At 35.1% G+C, this 20,168-nt stretch overlaps 1 protein-coding gene across 1 annotated transcript in view; it reads right to left on the bottom strand.

Annotated features, from left to right (window-relative positions):
* The window catches only part of STRN3 (striatin, calmodulin binding protein 3), a 133,107-nt gene that overhangs the window by 9,334 nt on the left and 103,605 nt on the right, over positions 1 to 20,168 (bottom strand). Inside the window, exons 8-13 of the mRNA XM_006835367.1 lie at positions 11,517 to 11,650; positions 9,737 to 9,912; positions 9,489 to 9,536; positions 8,879 to 9,000; positions 6,983 to 7,150; positions 6,091 to 6,231 (exon numbers count right to left, since the gene is read on the bottom strand). Coding sequence (XP_006835430.1) covers positions 6,091 to 6,231; positions 6,983 to 7,150; positions 8,879 to 9,000; positions 9,489 to 9,536; positions 9,737 to 9,912; positions 11,517 to 11,650 — 789 coding nt within the window. The remainder of the gene's footprint in view (positions 1 to 6,090; positions 6,232 to 6,982; positions 7,151 to 8,878; positions 9,001 to 9,488; positions 9,537 to 9,736; positions 9,913 to 11,516; positions 11,651 to 20,168) is intronic.

The following is a 20,168-nucleotide window of genomic DNA, read 5'->3' as shown; positions in this document are numbered from 1 at the left end:
TCTATGATACAGAGATCAAGGCATAGTCTGGGTAAAAGAGGGGAAATCATGTTAGGATTCTTGACTATCTTATAAATATCGGTTTCCCTTACCTACTATTGTAAAATATTCACTTGAGTGGGATAAAAAGGAATATCGGGAAACAAGATTACCGCAACTTTGTAAGCCCACATTCAGCGTATAACTCATCGAAATACCTAAAAGGAGTTCTAGAACATGCCCAGTGAAATAGGCTTCTTGCAGAGCCTTGGTAGTGTATAGGACTTTAGGTGTAGTCCTGAGCCCCATCCAGAACTTTCCGAGGTGGGACAGCTCCACTAGAAAGGACAAGCACCAGCCTATAGCAGCTAGAGGAACAGAACATAATTTCTGAAAGAAAGACCAGCAGGAAATATCAAAATAAAAAACAAAAACGGCAGTCTGAATGATCACTACAAGGACTAGCAAGTTGTTCACTGGAGAGCCTGGAGACTCAGGACCAATCTTGGGGGAAATCATGGTCAACTGGCATAACATTGTCCACAAAGACAACATTCTATATCCTACGTTGGTGATTAGTGACTGGGAGCTTAAAAGCTCTTGAGCGATCATCTTAAGGTGCAACTATTGGGTATCTCTATGTGAGGAAAGAAGAATGATGAAATTGAAATTGCTTGGAATTAGTTGATGAAAATTGAAGATGATTGGACTAATGTTAACACATGAACATCAGTCTCTATGACTCTGAGACCAGAAGAACTATATACAGCACACAGCACCGAGCTACCACTACAAACAGTTCTGAATAGGATCCTATTAGAAGATCCCAGGTAGTGGGAGACAGTGTGAACAAAAGTCAAAATTATAAAAAAGGTCAGGATTATTGGTCAAAAAGAGGAGGTACCTGAGACTATTACCCTTAGCCACCTTTCAGTTCTGAAATGAAACTCATCCTCGTAGCTCAACTTTCAACCACGTGGTAGATAGTATATAGGGGGGTCAACGACACTAGTCAGGCACATTCACACTCATCATTCAAGGTTAAAAGGGTAATATTGACGGAAGGACAAAGTTCAGGAGGATTGGAAAGGAAGATGGAATGGCAATGAGAAACCACAAGGAGAAAGCGGGATAACTATTGTTATATGAAATGGATTACAATCATTGCACAATCTATGATTTGTTGAATGTAAAACTGATGATCTGCTCTGTAAACCTGCACACAATTCTAAATAGTTTAGAATAAAAAAAAGTGAGTCTTGTTACTACCAAACTCCTCATTTTCTATAAAACTAGAGATAAAGGAAAACAGACAGGGAAAAACAAAAGAGAAAAAAAATCATCATTACTGTTTAACTAAATCAATCATTCATTATGATTTTTTGCTTTTTTTAAAGCTCCCTCATATGTATTGCTCGGAAACACTGGGGAAGACACTTCTTTGACTATCATTTGGTTTGAAGTTTGATCATGGAATAATTAAAAATTGTTACACAATTATAAAACTGTGAATTAAAAGAAACAGTAAAATGAAACAAATGAACACAAATATATCCAGTTGGTATATCTAAAATAAATAGATGATTCCAAGGGACTGTTGTTATTGTTAGGTGTCATCTAGTTGATTCTACTCAGAGTGACCCTATTTTCAACAGAACAAAACACTGTAAGGTCTTGTGTAACCCTCACAGCTTTAAGCTATGTTTGAGCCATTGTTTGTAGCCTCTTCTGTGTCAATCCATCTCATTAAGGGTCTTTCTCTTTTTTTGTTGGCCCTCTACCAAGCATGATGTCCTTTCTTCAAGGATTGGTCCCTCCTGATGACATGTCCAAAGTACTAGAGATGAAGTCTTGTCATCCTTGCTTCGAGGGAGCATTCTTGCTGTATTTCTCATGGACAACTTTAATTGTTCTTCTGGTACTCCACTGTACTTTCAATATTCTTCATCAACACCAAATACAAAAGCATGAATTCTTCTCTGATCTTCATTACTCTTTACTAACACTTAAAGAGGTCTTGTGCAGCAGATCTGCCCAATGCAATATACTATTTTATTTCTTAACTGCTGCTCCTATAGGCGTTGACTGTGGATCCACGTAAAATGAAATCCTTGAAAACTTCAATCTTTTCTCTGTTTATCATGTTGATTATTGTATCAGTTGTGAGGATTTATACTTTCTTTACACAGAAGTGTAATCCACATTGAGGGCTGTAGTCTTTCACCTTCATCAGTAAGTGCTTCAACTCCTCTTCCCGTTTAGCTACCAAAAGTGTGTCATTGGATATCACAGGTTGTTAAAAGAGCTGTCCTCCAACTCTGACACTACATTTTTCTTTATATAGTCCATCTTCTCAGACAATTTGCTCAGCATACAGGCTAACTAACTATGGTGAGAGCATACAACCCCAATACACACTTTTACTGATTTAAAAACCATGTAGTATTCTTGTTTTGTTTGAATAAATGCATCCTTAGTCTATGCAGAGCTTCCTTCCACAAGCGCATAATGAAGTGTTCTGGAATTCATATTATTCGTAATGTTATCTATAATTTGTTATGAACCATTCAATCAAATATCTTTACATAAATAAAACAAGGGTAGTTATGATTCTGAAAAACGGCATTTGAAGTAAGTTGTTGGTCTTGAATTTGTTGTTTCTATCACCAAGGTCACATTTTCCAACCAATCACCCTTTTTTGGTTTCCATGCTTTATGTTCCAATTACCAGTGATTTATCAATGCATCTTCAGTTCATGTTTGTTCAACTTCAGATTACAAAAGTTAGTTAAAAATCTTCAATTTCTTCATCTTTGGCATAGCTGGGGCAGAAATTTTAGTAATAGTTATATGAACTGGCCTTTCTTGCAGACCTATAGGTGTTCACTTATTACTGACAGTACTGTACTTCAGCATAAATTATGAAATGTTCTTTTTGACAATGAACATGACACTGTTCCTGCTCTAATTTGACATTTTCAGCTTAACAGACTATATGATGTTCTGATTCAATATAGCCAGTACTAGTTCATTTTAGTTTATTAATGACTAGAATATTGATCTTTAGGAGTCTGGTATGGCAACGTGGGATAATGTGATGGATCCCAAAGTTGGTTTGAACAGCAAGGTCAGTGGTTCGAATTCACTAGCCACTTCTAGGAAACCCTATAAAGTCGGCACTGACTTGACATCCCTTAATAACAACATTGGTCTCTAAGCATTCCATTTAATTTTTAACAAATGATTACTTTTCCTAGATTCATACTTCATAAATTTCAAGTTCTGATTATTAATAAATATTTACAGCTGTTTCTTCTCATTTGGAGCCATGCACGGCAGAAGATCAAAGTCTTGAAAGCTTTACTCCATCCACATCATTAAAGTCAGCTACTATGAGGAGGCAGTGCTTATTCTGAGTGTGTCCAACACAAGGGACTCATATTCCAGCATTATGTGTATCAGACTATTCACCAAGTTTTCAGAAGTAGATCAACAGATCCTTTGTCCTAGTCTGTTTTAGTGCGAAAGGGCCACTGAAATTTGTCCACCATGTGAGCCAGTTGGTATTTGAAATACTGGTAGTATAGCCTTCAGCATCTAAGCAACACAAAAGCAACCAATTAAAACAAACAGTTAAAAAAGGGTAAAGATGCAGTATGAATGAAATAAATCTGAATTTTAATGGGAAGTATTTGCATGAAGGCCATGAGAACAAAGCACCCAGATTATAACCTCCAAATGCCATTTTTCTCACTAAAAGATAGTACAGCTCCTTAAAAAATGGCTAGCTTCAGATCTGGGGCACAAAAACAGCAAGATATGGATGAAACGTCTTGTCACATCTGAAAGCAAGAAAGCCATTTCAAATGGACTTAATAGCCAACCTGAATTAGCTTTTGCTGGCCAAAGATGAGGAAACCTAATGACACTATAAAACACTGGATTACTAACCACAAGAATGGCAGTTCAAACTCATCAGCTGCTCTGTAGGAAAAGATGAGGCTTTCGGCTCCCATAAAGATTTATAGCCTCAGAAACGCTATACAGGGTTGCTATGAGTCATACTGGACTCCGTGGTAGTGGGTTTGGTTTGTATTTGGGGGGCCAAAGATGAGATAATCAGAGCAACGGTGAGATAATACCTACAATAGATATGTTACTGCTGTTGTTAAGCACTGTCGAATCAGTTCCAACACACAGCAACCCCGTATAAGGTTTCTGAAGAGCAGATGGTGGGTTTGAACTGCCAAACTCATGATCAACAGTCCACGGCTTATCCAACAATGCCGTACCAGGATTCCATGAAAGATTATACTACTAATAAAAACAATCAATGGTCACTTTTGGAGGATGTTAGGGAACTACCTCATTATTTGAGTAAACAAAGGTAAACAATGGACCACTTATCTTGCCTTTCATATACAAATGTTAACTCCAAGGTAAAAATCAAACTGTTGATTAGGAGACATCCAATTTTATAGAAATACTCCAGCTAATAAATGAAGGAGTGATAAAATTAGAAAATTATCCTTTTCCATACACTGGATTATAGAAAGAAGAATACGGCATCAGGATTGAAGGAAGACTCAGTAACAGTCTGAGCTATGCAGATGACCTAACCTTGCTTGCTGAAAGTGAAGCTGACTTAAAATGCTTACTAATGAAGATCAAAGACCACAGCCTTCAGTTATGGACTGGACCCAATGTAAAGAAAACAAAAATCCACACAACTAGACCAGTAAGCATTATCATGATAGAGAAAAAAATTGAAATTGCCAGACTTCATTTTGCTTGGATCCAATCAAGATTCATGGAAGCAGCAGTCAAGAAATCAAATGATGTATTTTATAAGGCACATTTGCTGCAAAAGATCTCTTTGAAGTATTCAAAGAGTAAAGATGTCAGTTTGAATACTGGTGTGCACCTGACCCAAGCCATGGTATTTCCAACAGACTTATATGCATGTGAAAGTTGGGAAATGAATAAGGAAATCCATAGAAGAACCAATGCATTTGAATTATGGTGTTTGCAGAGAATATTGAAAGTACCATGGACTGTCAGAAGAACAAATAACTCTATCTTAGAGGAAGTACAGCCAGATAGGCTCCTTAGAAGCTAGGATATTGAGGACTTATCTCTTGTTCCTTTGACATATTCAGGAAGGATAAGTTCCTGGAGAAGGACATCATGCTTGGTAAAGTGGAGGGGAAATGAAAAAGAAATCACCAATGAGATAGACTGACACGGTGGCAGCAACAAAGGGCAGAAACATAATTAATTGTGAGTATGGTGCAAAACCAAGCAGTGTTTCACTCTGTTGTGTCCAGGACTGCTAATGGTCAAAACTGATTCAACGGCACCTAACCTCAATATAAGCTAAGGGATCCAGGCAATAATCAACAAGGATGAGTACATCACAAAAAGATAAACACCAGACATTATTTACCTTCTGATAAAAGCTCAGAAATCACCTATGAACTAGTCTTGCCAAAAATATTTAAAAACTAAAAAGAAAAATTTTAATTGGATCTGAAGAAGCTTCTAGATGAACAAATTTAGAAGAAATAAAATGGACACAGGAACACATTAAATGACAACCACCAAAATTGAGATTCTGGGAGTCTCTACAAGACAAACTACCCAATTTCTTTACAAAGAAATTAAGAGATGGAAGGAAAACCGACAGGTGAAAACAGACACGAGACCTACTAACCAATTTCAACAATGTGTACAGACTGTATTTAGATTTCTATTTAAATAAATGCACAAACCACACACCTCACCCTTTCAACACTGGTCATTTGTAGATAATTATTGAAGCAAAATGGTAAGTACAACAGGGTCATTATACTATTCGCTCTACTTTCATATGTATTTCCCTTAAACTAAAATTATTTCCCTTGCTTTTGCTTTTAAATTGCTCCAGCCATAGCTATGCCCCATCTACCCACCAAAGCTTTTAAGAATGACTAAAGGAAAAAGCATGAATCATGTAAACAAATAAAATCATAATGTAACTATTTTATCATACTAAATAAAAATATCAAAATTTGTTAACAAGAAAATCACCCTAGATTGCGTAATTCTTTCAATGGTTTTATGAAAACTTACCAGAATCTACCTGTGATGAAAGCACCACCAACGACTGTGATGTTTCTAAATCATAAATTATTGTACTACCAGTGTTGAAAGAGGTCACCATATGAGCTGGATCACAGCCTATAAAGTCAACTGATGTAGGTATTCCATGTTCTAAAAGGAGCCCAAGAGATATAATGTAAAGACAGTAATTTAGAAAACTCAACCTAATGAAAAACAATAGAATTCAAATATGCTTCAAATTATGTTAATAATGAAGAAAGTAATTGTGTTAAGATGGTGATATAATTATTTCCTCAATTATTTAAAGCTTTTATAACATTCAAAAGATCTGATTAAAAATAAGTTTCAAAGAATTACTTGGCAAATCAGTCCATATATATCTGTAAATACATGTTTTAAAAAAATAGACTGGTTAAAACCTTCTTGGATACGAAAAGATTTAAAATCAAGCATGTAACCCAATTAATACATCCCAATTACGGTGCTATTTCAAAAGATTATGGCTGAACTTCGTCACTAGGGTGCTTACAGCCATAATGTAAAAATGGTTTGCAAGTATGTTTGAAATTGTAATCCCTTCAGTGTTTGGGACAATCATCACCATGAGCACCTAGGTGGAATATCTCCCTTGCTGTCCTCATTTGTCTACCCTAGTTTTATTTCCTATGAGGGACATGACCTATAGAAGGACAAAAACACTGGGTGGAATATAGTTGCAAACACTTCTCTTGTATACTCAAAAAAAAACCCTCAAAGTCAAAACATTATCACAAGTTTTATGAAATTCTTTAACACAACTCTTTGGAGCAGCAGGAAACTAATAATCTGTTGTTTTGCCTTCTGCATCTTCCAAATTTCAGTCAAAATAAAAATTAACTTTATTACAACAAAATTTACTTACCTTTGTCTCCATTGTAAGTGCAAATACATGGCAATTTTTCTTGTGGATTCCATAACCTAACAGTGCCATCTGCTGAACAAGATAGTAATTGATTTTTTATTCCACTGTAAGCAAGACCCCAGACAGCATCTGTATGAGCAACTAAAGTGCCACCTAGAACATTTGGCTCTGTTGAAATAAACAAACAAAACAAATTAGCTAAGACACAATTCAAAATAAATGCTTTGGTTTCTAATTAAACACAAAGACCCCACAACACTGCCACTAGAAAATAAGCCACAGTGTACAGAGTGACTGCTTTTAAGATGCAGTTACCAGGGTTATTATTTTTTTTCTCCTATATTTTTATGCATCTTCCTAATTTAGAATAAGGTACATATGCTTTACTAACAGCTTTGAGAGTATATCATACAACTTATTTCATTTTAAATAGTTTTTGTTTTGCTTACAGAGTTGTGGAATCATTGCCATAATCAATTAATTTTAGAACATTTTAACCATTCAGCCATGTTTCCCCAACCACCCCACCATTTTTCCACAGCCCTATGCACATTGTGATCTACTCTGTGTTCATATTGTTGCTATCACGTGCAACCTAGAGTAACTCCTACATACAGCTCACCAGGTCCTTCACCATCCTAACAATTGTTGCTGTTTGAGCCTACTGTTGCAGTCGTGTGCCAATTCATCTCATTAAGGTTCTTCCTCCTTTTGGTGGATCCTCTACTTTACCAAGCCTAAGCTTCCTTCTCTTAAGGACTGACCCCTCTTAATGACATGTCTAAAAGTAGGTGACATTCTGGCTATACTTCTTCCAACAAAGATTTGCATCTTCTTGGCAGTTTGTGGTAATTTCAATATTTTCCACTAACACTGTAATTCAAACTGATCAATTCTTTTCTGAAATTAAAAGTATTTCACCCTCCAAAATACTGTACAATTTACACCGTCTATATTTGTTTCCACAGTCTTTTCCTTACATTCTGATCCATACAAGCTATTTATTAAGCTTAAAGAATTGCTCCAGTATTCTTTTTTCTAAGCAATATTAAATAAATCAACATTGTTAACAACATATTGGATTTTTTCCTGACATCATAGGGAAAGTACCAATTCACAGGCTTAAATACTTACGATGTGACATTTCTAAATTTTATGATTAATAAACCATTGTTAACAAAATGAAGAAATAAGTGACAAGACAAATACATTTGAGAAACCATGTAATAACTATTTGCCTGGAGCAACAGATGAAGGAAGAAAGTCAGGAATAGTAGAAATGGAATATATAGCTAACTGCTTCCATGAACAATTACTCCCTGTGTCATGAAACTAGAAGAGCTGGAAGGTGTTCAGCAACCATAACTGAACACTTTACTCCAAGGTTACATGAAAGAATGCTGATCAAAATGGGAAAAATTCAGAACAGAATTTCAAATTATCATGGATTATAGACTCTCTGGAGCCATGGAGGCTGAATGAATTCCAACCCCAAAATTATTGTCTTAAAATAATCTTTAATCCTTAAACTAAAAATAACTCTTCTAGAAACGCCTGCACTGAACATCATACTCTTTAAGAACTATCTATATGGGATCAAACTAACAAAAGAAATTCAAAATATTAGATGGGAATATTAAGGACAGTGAGTTTTTATTATTGGGAAAGAACCACTCAGAAAAGGAGGATTAGAACTACTGCAAAACTAGAAGAATGTGATTAGTGTCATTGAATGGTATATGGAGAAACTGTTGGATTTGTATTATATTGCTATCAAAGTTAAACAAACAAAAAAATTCAGGAAGAAAAAGCTTTATAATAATACTTGAAGTATTCGTTTTATAGGCTCCATTCATTGGTAGAAAAAATATATAAGGTTTTAAGACTTTTACTTACCATATGTATCATACGGATCCACATTAGGACTAGGCATATTCCACCACTGGATGGTTGCATCAATTCCACCACTAAAACACTGTTCACCATTAGAACTAATAGCTAATGACAAAACAGGGCCACTATTATAAAAAGGAAAAAAAAATTTTTTTACTGATAAAGCCAAAGAAGAAACCCATGTCTCCAACTCTCCAACTTCTAAATTTATGAGGTATTTAAAACCTGATAAGGTAAATATTCACATTTAAATATTATTAATTGTGTTAGTTATAATCAAATGAGATATTATTCAACTAATGTCATTGTTATAAATTGCCATTGAGTCAGTTCCATTTCATAGCAACTCTGCACAGTGTGTCTGATGCTGTAAATTTTTTGTGGGAGGCAAAAGCCTCATCTTTCTCTAGAGATGCAGATGGAGGGCTTGAACCACTGACTCTGTGGTTTGCAGTCCAATGCTTACCCTACAGAGCCAACATGATCCTATTAAACTAATATATCTTTTCCAATATTAAAAAAAAAAAAATTATACGAAATTTTTAAGGCTCAAAAATCAGTAATTAATAATTAACAATAACTAAGAGTGTTAATATCAATTCAAAAAACTTACATGTGGGCCCTAAATGTGTAGATAGGCTCTACATCTAAAGAGGCACTCCTAAAATAAGATGGAAAGAAGACAAATAATTATAAATCGCTGGTTTATATTAAAGAATGCATAAGATTAAATATGTGCATAGAAGATATAGCAAAATAAAGAGGAATACTGAAATAACATAATTATTAGAAAAACTGGGGGGGAAAGGGGGAGGGGGACTCATAAAACTTCAATAAACAGGCAGACGTTAAAATACTTGCTTTTTGGCAGGAACTGTTTTTTGTAAGTTCCAAAGTTTTAGAGTATGGTCCTCAGAGGCCGTTACCAGCACAGGTTCTACAGGATGAAAAGCTAATGCCCGGACTCCATCAAAATGACTACGTAGCGTATACTTGGGGTTCCATGTCTTTCGAAAGGCATCTTTATTGGCAGGCAACTAAAAATAAAGACAGGGCAAAATTTAGTGGTAAAAGTAGTAAATACATAAGCATGTGGAACTGTTTTTGTGTGTTTAATACATATACAATACCATTAGCCATTCAAATACGTAGATCAAAAGAAGAACCCCTAAATGGGTGTTAATCTAACCATCAAGCTAAACCAAACACCAAACTCAACCCACTGTTGTCCAGTCTACTATGACTCATAGTGACTGTGTAAGGACAGAGTAGAACTGCTCCATAGGGTTTCGAAAGCCATAAATCTTTATGGATACAGACTGCCACATCTTTCTTCTGGAGAGTTGGTAGTGGGTTCAAACAGCCAACTTTTGGCTAGCAGCAAAGCACTTTTAACCACTGCGCCACCAGAGATCCTTGCTATACCCAAAGTTCCTATTAAATGTCAGATGAGGACAATGCAATAACTGCCATTGCTGCAATAGTTTAAACGAAAATAATAAAAATCATGTAAATTACTATAAACAACTCAAGGGTAAGAGTACAAATATCATTTATGAAATTTATTTGTACGAACAAAATCTTTCTTAAGGCAGCAAGATAAGGCACTTTCCAAATCTGAACTAAAGACACTAAGAATATTTTCACCTCAGTATTACTAATGTTGATATTGATACTTTTTATCTTTATTTCTCCATCTATATAGATTAAGGAACTCTGGTAGCATAGTGGTTACGAATCGGGCTGCGAACTGCAAGTCCAGCAGTTCGAAACTATCAGCCGTTCCACAGGAGAAAGATGAGGCTTTCTGCTCCCGTAAAGATTTACAGCCTCAGAAACCCTGTACAGGGTCGCTATGAGTCGGAACCAACTCTACAGCACATAACCACCACCACCACCATAGAAATTAGGTTATGCAACCAGTTCTAAAGCAGTGATAAGTTTATTAAATATCATTGCTTATATATTTAGGAAGAACAAGAAGAATTCAGCCTACCAAAGCTGACCTCACAGAAGCATAAGAGTATCAAATGTTTAAAAAAAAAAAACAATCACTATGAAAGGAAAGAAACTTAATTTGCTGAAATATTACAAATTAACATAAAATCTAAACAAGTATAGTTAACTCTCAATTGAGTGTTAATTTTCCAAAATAAAATTTCATCCAAGATAGTTTCACTTAACATTGTCCTTCCCATCTGTTCATCCTATCCCTACACCTAAAATGAAGACTTATTCAAGAAATGATGCAAGCTAACTGTTAAAAATCCTAAGGCAAGTATGTAATTAAAGGTACCTATTTTTTTCTTTTTAACACCAAAACATGGCCTGATCTGTATAGATAATTGAGAGTTGACTACTTAAGATAAATACCTACCAACATACAGAGGTAATCATCTTAAACTCCTGGCTAATCGATCACAATACCTGAGAATAATTTAAACACCACAAACAGCTATTAAAAAAAAAAAAAAAAAACACGAAAGAAACCTGCATCACTTCAAATCAACACAATGACACTTATTTTAAACTTATCTTTTCCATGCACCGTGAAATAATTCTGTATTAGTTAGAAGTGATTCCAGAAAATAAGGAGCCTCTAATTAAATCATTAAGAAATTAAAAATAAAACTGCACTTACATCATAACTATAGTCTGCATCATTTGTTACCGTCAAGTCTGCAAGGTCTCCAAGGCCCAGTACACTTAACAAAACATCATCAGAACCCATAATAAATGACTTGCCTCCTCCAGATGGAAACGTTATTGGTTCAGCTATAAAGAACAAAACCGCTTCTTAAATGCTGAAAAATCATACAGTACAAGACAATATTGTGGGGGAAATGTAAGTACTTAACAGTTATAATATTCAGCAATATAACTTTTTTACTTTCCCACTTTTCCCTCCTTATTTCTTCCACCCCCAAAACTCCTCTATCAGAGTGGTAATAATCATGCAGAACTGAAAAATAACCTTCTATAAACAAAATATTCACTACATAAATTATATTATAGGTGGGGCACAAAAACGTTGTCTATTTAATTCCTTCTCCAGCTCCATCATTTGTACATTTACAACTATAATTTAAGATGTTAAATTGGAACACATTTTAACTAAAGGAGCTAAATATAATATTTCAGCTATTCATGGGCATTAGGTCTCTATCATCAAGACACAATAAATACTTCCTAAATCCTTTTGCTTTAGATTCCATGTCCTTAGAGGTGTTAGGTATGTTGTTGTTAAGTGCCACTGAGTCGGTTCCGACTCACATCAACACTGTACAGGGCTTTATGAGCGTGGCTCGTAAGTTTAAACCTTTGACCTTATTGAGCAGTCCAGTGCTTATAGCACCACACCAGGACTGTTAGTCACTGATAAAAATTAATCCAAGTATTTCAGTGTAAATGGTTTCTAAACAGAATATACAGAATATATCGGCCTACTAAAGGGAAGTCTTAATTGCTCATAATCCTCAAGTAGCATTAATGTTACTTTCTTTTTGTCCAATGTTAATCCATGTAATTTTTAGAATGCCTTCCAGCTTTAAAACTTTACTTAAGACTTTTATTTCAACTTCTGCTTTTATTTTTATTTAGAGTATTTTGTTTCATTATTTTTACTATATCAAAGCAATTAATATAATTTGACTGAAATTGGGCCCTAAATGATACTGTCAAAATGAAGAGTAAACAACCAATCTAAAGTAAACTTTAATTAGACAGAAAAAATATATAAAGATAATAAGTAGCATTTACATAATCTTTTAGTGATTATGTATGCTGAATCTGAACAATTTGTGGCATTGATCTTTGTTGTGCAGATTTCAGTAATACTAGCATCAACTAAGAACTATGAAATGAAGAGTTACAAATTATGATTATAAATTACATAAATTTCATTAGGAATATTTAATCAAAATGCATTTATCCAGTACAAATATTTTTCTATTAAACCCATAATTTGTTTCCATGTTAAAACAAAAATGCCACAATGCTTCACATTCAGAATTATACAATCATTTACTAACATAAATCTTGATAAAAGTACAATAAAGTAACTTTTTTTTTTTTTGCATGCTTACCTATTCTTTATGCAGAAAAAATTCTGATCAGAAATTACAAATTTATGGGCACTTTAAAAAAAAGTGTTAGCTATGTTTACTGGATTTTAGGTCAATTGTATTAAACATACTCATTTCTAATTAGAATCATAGTCATATTTAATTAGTCACAAGAATGCTCTCTAACTATATATACCACTGCCCTCTTGTCAATTCTGACTCATAGTGACCCTACAGGACAGGATACAACTGTGCCATACATCTTCCAAAACTGTAATCTTTATGGAAAAAAACCACTACATCCCTATCCCACAGAGCAGCTGGTGGATTGAACCTCCAACCTTTAGGTTAACAGCTGAATTATTTTACAACTGAACCACCATCAATGTTACTCAACTGTATGTATAAACTCATGTTTACTTATATATAGCAAGCGATCCTGAATACTCAGTGTTCAATTACATATATACAAGGAGGCTTCAAAAAGCTCATGAAAAGAAAAAAAGGAAATTTTAAAAAATAATGCAATTTTCTCACACTTGTTGAAGCTTCTTTGTATGTGAAAAAAATCTTTCAAGCCATATTTCTGCTTTCCCTAATTACCCATCTATATTGCATATAGTAATCATAGTAGATACCCAATTTGCTTTCCTGTTTTGCTTCAAAAGGAATTATTAACATCTATTAAAAAAACTCAATTAATGTTAATATAAACGGCAACCCACACTAGCATGTGGTTATATAAGTATAAAAAATGTCATTAACAACTCAGTGATAAATAAAATGATCAAAAGTCGTTTCTATTTTAATAATGGCTGACACTTTTTAGTAGGCAATTCAAGAATACTATTTTCATATACCATATCTCTTTATGTAATCAGGTTCTACAAAAAAAAGTCCTTTAGGTACATCTACAATTTATCTTCCTTTTAAACTGACAGGATTGTGATGGTAGCATTGTGGTTACAAATCGGGCTGTGAACCGCAAGGTCAGTAGTTCGAAACTACCAGCTGCTCCGTGGAAGAAAGATGAGGCGTTCTGCTCCCATAAAGATTTACAGCCTCAGAAACCCTGAACAGGGTAGCTACAAGTCAGAACCGACTCCATGGCACACAACAACAACAACAACAATTGTGATGGTATCTTCCTTTTGCCTTACAAATTTGTCAAACCAGAAGAACCAACAAGCTCAATATGTGATTCCATTTATTCCAGTTGCATCATGGTATGTCTTAACCATAGCCTGAAATGTTGTAGTGTAGAAGCATTGTTCCTTCAAAATAACACCTTTTATTTATCAAATGAGGTAAGACATGGACTTTAACAGGAAAGCACAAAGTTGGGGTTGCCACTGAAAATAAGTTAGAGATTATGAATTCCAATGTTCCCTTCTAAAAACTCCACACAGAATCTCTTTAAATGATAAATTCTAAAATCTAAAATCTCTTTAAATAACAAATTCTAACAAAATTTTATCCTTTGAAAGTAATGAGGCTTATGTTTACCAAATATTCCTTTCTTTCCTTCTTCCTATTACCAATAACGGATTAGATAACTGACTTTTATAGGGCTTTTGTACACACCAAGTTATTGTGTTTCTTTGGCCCATGTTTTTTCCTGTCACTCTCCTTTTTTCTGGAACCTCCTTAAATGTACTTAATATTAAAGAAATACTTATTTTTTAAACAAATTTATAGTTGCAAAAATAAAAATGAAAAGAGATGAAACAAGTTACGTTTTTCTTTAAAAACACATATAGGTAAACACACACACACACAAAGTTCTACAATGGTTTTGTAAGAGGTGGGCCATGACTGGATTTTCCCACAGGTTGATGGTTTCAAATATTTACATATATCTTTGCCATAAATGAGGATCTACTGTAAATTTTTTAATGTAACGTCATTAAAAATTTTTAACAGTATTACTGTGCATTATTAAGGAGCTCTGGTAGTGTAGTGGTTACGAATCGAGCTGTGAACTGCAAGGTCAGCAGTTTGAAACTGCCAGCTGTTCCGCGGAAGAAAGATGAGGCTTTCTGCTCCCATAAAGATTTACAGCCTTGGAAACCCTGCACAGGGTCACTATGAGTCGGAACCTACTCCACGGCACATAACAACAACTGTGCATTATTTGGCAACAATAGACCAAAGAAGTAGCTACTAACTAAAAATAGTGGCGATGGTATCATAATTTTAAAATACTTATCAAGGTAAAAAAGAGTAACAGCTGAATAGCGGACAAAAGATCTAGAAAAGGCAATGCATGCATATTTTACTTTTTCTGGTACAGGTTCATGCTTTAGTACTTTTTAGTTTTGTTATTTTAGTGATTTTCTTTAAGTCTACCTCAGATTTTTACAGAATACAGTGATTAGTAGACACTCTCAGAGACAATTTTAAGGACAAAACATAAAATTCTTTAACCCATAAGTAAAAATGCGCTAGCAGGAACTCTTAATGATTTTAACTATCTAGACCTAGAATTCCTCCATTCGCCTGTCACTGTGTCATACCATGGTGACTTGTGTGTTACTGAGATGCTGAATGTATTTTAAATACCATCAGAGTACACCCATGGCGGACAGGCTTCTGCTGAGCTTCCAGACTAAGAGAGACTAGGAGAAGTAGAGACAGACTACTTCTGAATATTTAGTCACTGAAAACCGTATGAATAGCAGTGGAATACTATCAGAATATTATTAGATAATGTGCTGGGAAATGGGATTTTCAGGTTGGAAGACACACAAAATACAATTTGGGAAGAGTTGCCTCCTCAAAGTAGAGTTGACCATGATGACACAAATGAAGTAAAAACTTTCAGGTCTTTCATTTGCTGCTGGGCCACAACTCAAAATGTGGAGAAACAGTTGTAAACATCCGTTAGTAATCAGAACAGGGAATGTATGAAGTATGAATTTAGGAAAATTGGAAGTTGTCAAAAATGAAATTGAATGCATAAACGTCAGTATCCTAGGCATTAGTGAGCTGAAATGGATGGGTACCAGCCATTTTCAGTTTGATAATTGTACGATTTACTTAAGCTGGGAATAATAAATTAAAAAGGAATGGTGTCACATTCATCATAGGAAAGAACTTTTCAAGATCTGTCTTAAAGTATAAAGTTGTCTATGATAGGATAATTTCCATCTGTCTACATGGACGACCACTATAGGATAAGCAGTGGACTGCAAACCACAAGACCTATGGTTCAAACCCACCACATGCTACGCATTGAACCGAAAATCAACAAGGACAAACAACCAGAGATTGACATAAGTGGCAGCACTACCCAGAACTGAATCGACAAATGGAAGAATCCAGAACAGAACAAAACTACAAGAATGAATTCAGAAGATCTGGGAGGTCAGTTATTGATCAAAACAATTATAGCATGAATGAAAGTAAAAATATAGAAACAGAGATCCAGGTGATGAGGTGGTCAGATACATTGCAGGATAAAATTGACTGTTTTAAATGGAGGAAAAGTTAATAAAATATAGGGAAACCTCAAAGAGAATTAATACTTCACAACATACCATGAAAATGAAAATCCAAGAACATGGAAACATTAAAACTATGAAGAAACTGACAAGAAAGAACACAAAAAGCATGAACTCAGCACAGGAAGGCATGTAGGACAAAGTATAACAAAAAAACAAACATAATGACAATTAATTCATACCTTTTGATAATTACACTGAATGCCATTGGATTAAATACACCAGTTAAGAGACAGAGAGTGGGAGAATGGATAAGAAAACAAGATCCTTAAATATGATGCCTGCAAGAGACACACCTTACAAAGACAAAAACACATTAAGAATTAAAGGGTAGGAAAAATATACTAAGCTAATTGCAATAAAAAATGAGTAAGAGTGGCAATACTAATCTCTGATCAAATAAACTTTAAGAAAAGAACCAGCACAAAAATAAAGAAGGACATTATCTCATGATTAAATGGTCAACTGAACAAGATGACATAATCATAATAATTTATCTATGCTCCCAATGAAAGAGCCCCCCAAAATATAAAAAGCAAACCCTAACAGATATGAAGAAAGAAACAGACAAATCTACAATAGTGGGAGATTTTAATACACCACTTTTGGAAAACGATAGCACAACCCACCTACTCAGAAATTTATTTATACAGGGTCTCCAGGAGTTTGATTCAACTCAATGGCACTTTCTCCATAAGGCCATATTTCCCAACTACTGATCCTTCCTCTTTGTTTCCAACCTTTGCATTTCACCTGCCAAAAATTATCATCCCTTGCTTACAAACTACAATGGACACTTCACCATTTTTGATCATTACCTAAAATCATTAATTGCCAAGTGCTTCATAATCTATTTTTTTTCCTATTCAATCTCATCCACAATACAAATCCCCCTATTCTCTAGTCAAGTCAGTTTCCTTAATGTTCACCAACCTCATGTCTACATTTGTCCTTATCAATACCTCTTACATCTTTTAATCCCATTTTTCCACTAGCTGTTTAAAACCCCCTCCTAAACATATAAAGGAACAGGTTTCTACTATCTAGCATGTACCTTTGTTGTTATTAAGTGCCATCGAGTCGATTCCGACCCATAGCGCATATAAGGGGACAATATTACTAGTACATATGCTCACCATGGAATGGTCAAATCAACCATACAAGATCAAAAGACAACATTAACATAAGGACAAAATTCAGAAGAATTGGAAAGAAGGGTGAGATGAAAATAAGAACCATGTGAAGAAAGTGACGTAACCTTTGCTGCATGGGGGTTGCAATCATTGAGATGAAACAAAGAGTATGATTTATAAATAAAACTGATGATCTGCTCTTATAAAAAAAATTTTTTTTTTTAATTTACAGTTCCTGATGACAATCTGCCATCTTGAATGAGGAACAAAAAATAATATGAAAATTAAGAAATTACTTAGGTGGGGCTTAATGACAGACTAGGCTGAAAGGCTGTGCAGACCCTTGGCAGAAAAATAAAAAATACCAAATCAGACAGAATCAGAGGACAGTCCCGTAATTCTGAACTTCAGATAAAGGGATAAATCAGGGGATCAAGTGCTTGCCGGGAGTAAGATTTGGAGCAGAAGCAAGAAAGAATGTGGTTTTTGATTTGGGGCTGTCAATGTGTCCCACTGCTACCATTCCAAAGTGAGCAGATAGAGAGTCAAGAGAGCATTCGCATCACAGAGGTATGATGGATCTCCAAAGATAAAGGTGCGACCATTCCTTTTTTGTTCTTTGCTTTTGCTCTGTCTACTCATCTTCACTCTGGGGACAACAGGGAAGACATGAACAAAGTGTACACCACCAGGGAATGTTCTGCTGCGTATGTGGAAGGATCTGCATGTAGAATTAAAGAAGGGGGAAGAGATAATAGGAAATGCTTGTAACATGAGTGTCTTTCAAAGCGAGCCTGGCCAGTCCTGGGGCGGTTCTCACTAGGATAAACAGCTGAATGGACTATAGGAAAGAAAAGAAGAAAAAAAAAAGGGGGGGGGGAGGATCAAAAAATAAAACCTTAAGTTACATCATTAGACACAGCAAAAACATCCTGAAATTTATCCGGCAGCTTTGAAGGCAAGAGACTATAAGGTGGCACTGATGTCTTACTCTATTTCGCCACTTTTATTGTGGGTGGGGCAATTTTGGACTTTAGTATCTAGTCTCGTATTTTGGGTCTTCCTTGCCTCTTCGGGGGTGTCCTCTTTCTCTTTTTGCCTGATCCAATAAGAGACAGCAATGCAGCCATAAAGTCAGCTACAATCATACCCTATAAAATCCCACTATAAAAAAACTCTGAATTGAGCTGTACAAACAGTGAACAGAGAAGCCCATCTCCTGATCACACCTCTAGGAGGCAATTGGAGAGAGTTTAAGAATGAACCAACATACATTCATTTAATTATTACAAATGCAACAATATCACAATGTCTACAAGGCAATAGAAAATTTGTGCTCACGTGAAGATACAAGATAGAATAGCTTAAACCAACGAGCAAGAAGAGCTAGAATTTGCAGTAAGAAGAGAAAAGGGTTCGGAACTGCCTGAAAAGGAATTCAGGAGAATGATATTGAGGTACATTCAAATGTTCCACAGAAAGGTTGAGAAAATTATGGAAGAAGTCAGAAAAGCGCAACAGGGGCAATCTAGCAAAATATAGTATTGTAGACAATACAAAACCTGTAAAAAGAGGTCCAATGGATCAATACTATAATATCAGAAATAAACACTAAAAGGGGTAAAGGAGTAGAATTGAAGGGATGAAAGCCAGAATCAGTGAGCTCTGAAGACAAATCTGGCAATACTGCTTAAAAGAACAAACAGAAAAAAAGAATGAAAATATCTGAAGAAAGCCTAAGATTCATGTGGAAAAACATGAAGAGGAATAAGCTATGGCGTTCCAGAACAGGAAAAATCAAAAAACAAACAAACAAAAAAACCCAAACAACCAGAAGAGTTGATTGAAGAGCTGCTGGAAGAAAATTTCTCTAACATCTCTAAAGACAAGATGATACACATTCAGGAAGCTGAACGAATTCCAGGCACGACAGACCTCAAAAGAAAATCACCATGACATACTGTAATGAAACTCTCTAAAACCAAACACAAGGAAAGAATCCTAACATCAGCTAGGGAAAAAAGAAGTGTTACCTACAAAGGCAAACCAAAAAGATTAAGCTCTAATCTTTCAGGAGAAACCACGCACGCAGGAAGGCAATAAGGAGACATATATAAAATTCTGAAAGAAAATAACTGCCAACCAAGAATCCTATACCCAGCGAAGATGTCAATGAAATATGACAGTGAAATCAGAACATTCCAGGATAAACAGAAATTAAGGGATTTTGTAAAAGTCAAGCCAGCACTTAAAAACATACTAAAGGTAGTTCTTTGGACTGAGAACCAAGAAGAGCAGGTAAAAACCAGAGACTGACATACGTAGCAACACAACCCAGAACTCACTTGAGAGACGTTGAGAGTTTAGAGCAGAACAAAACTGCAAGAATAAAATTAGAGGCACTGGGAGGTCAGTCTATGATCAAAACAACTACAATGCAAAAGAAGGGGAAAGTATAGGATTAGAGAATCAGGTGATAAAAATGTCAGGTAGATTTCAAGATAAAACAGACTATTTTAAGAGTAGGAAGCAATTAACAGAGGGCAATCTCAAAGAAAGTTAATACTTGACAACATTATCAAGAAAAGGAAAA

This window comes from Chrysochloris asiatica, unplaced genomic scaffold, assembly GCF_000296735.1.
Source record: "Chrysochloris asiatica unplaced genomic scaffold, ChrAsi1.0 scaffold00017, whole genome shotgun sequence".
NCBI lineage: Eukaryota > Metazoa > Chordata > Mammalia > Afrosoricida > Chrysochloridae > Chrysochloris > Chrysochloris asiatica.
Note: the sequence above shows the minus strand (reverse complement) of the source record. Positions and strands in the feature narration are given on the sequence as shown.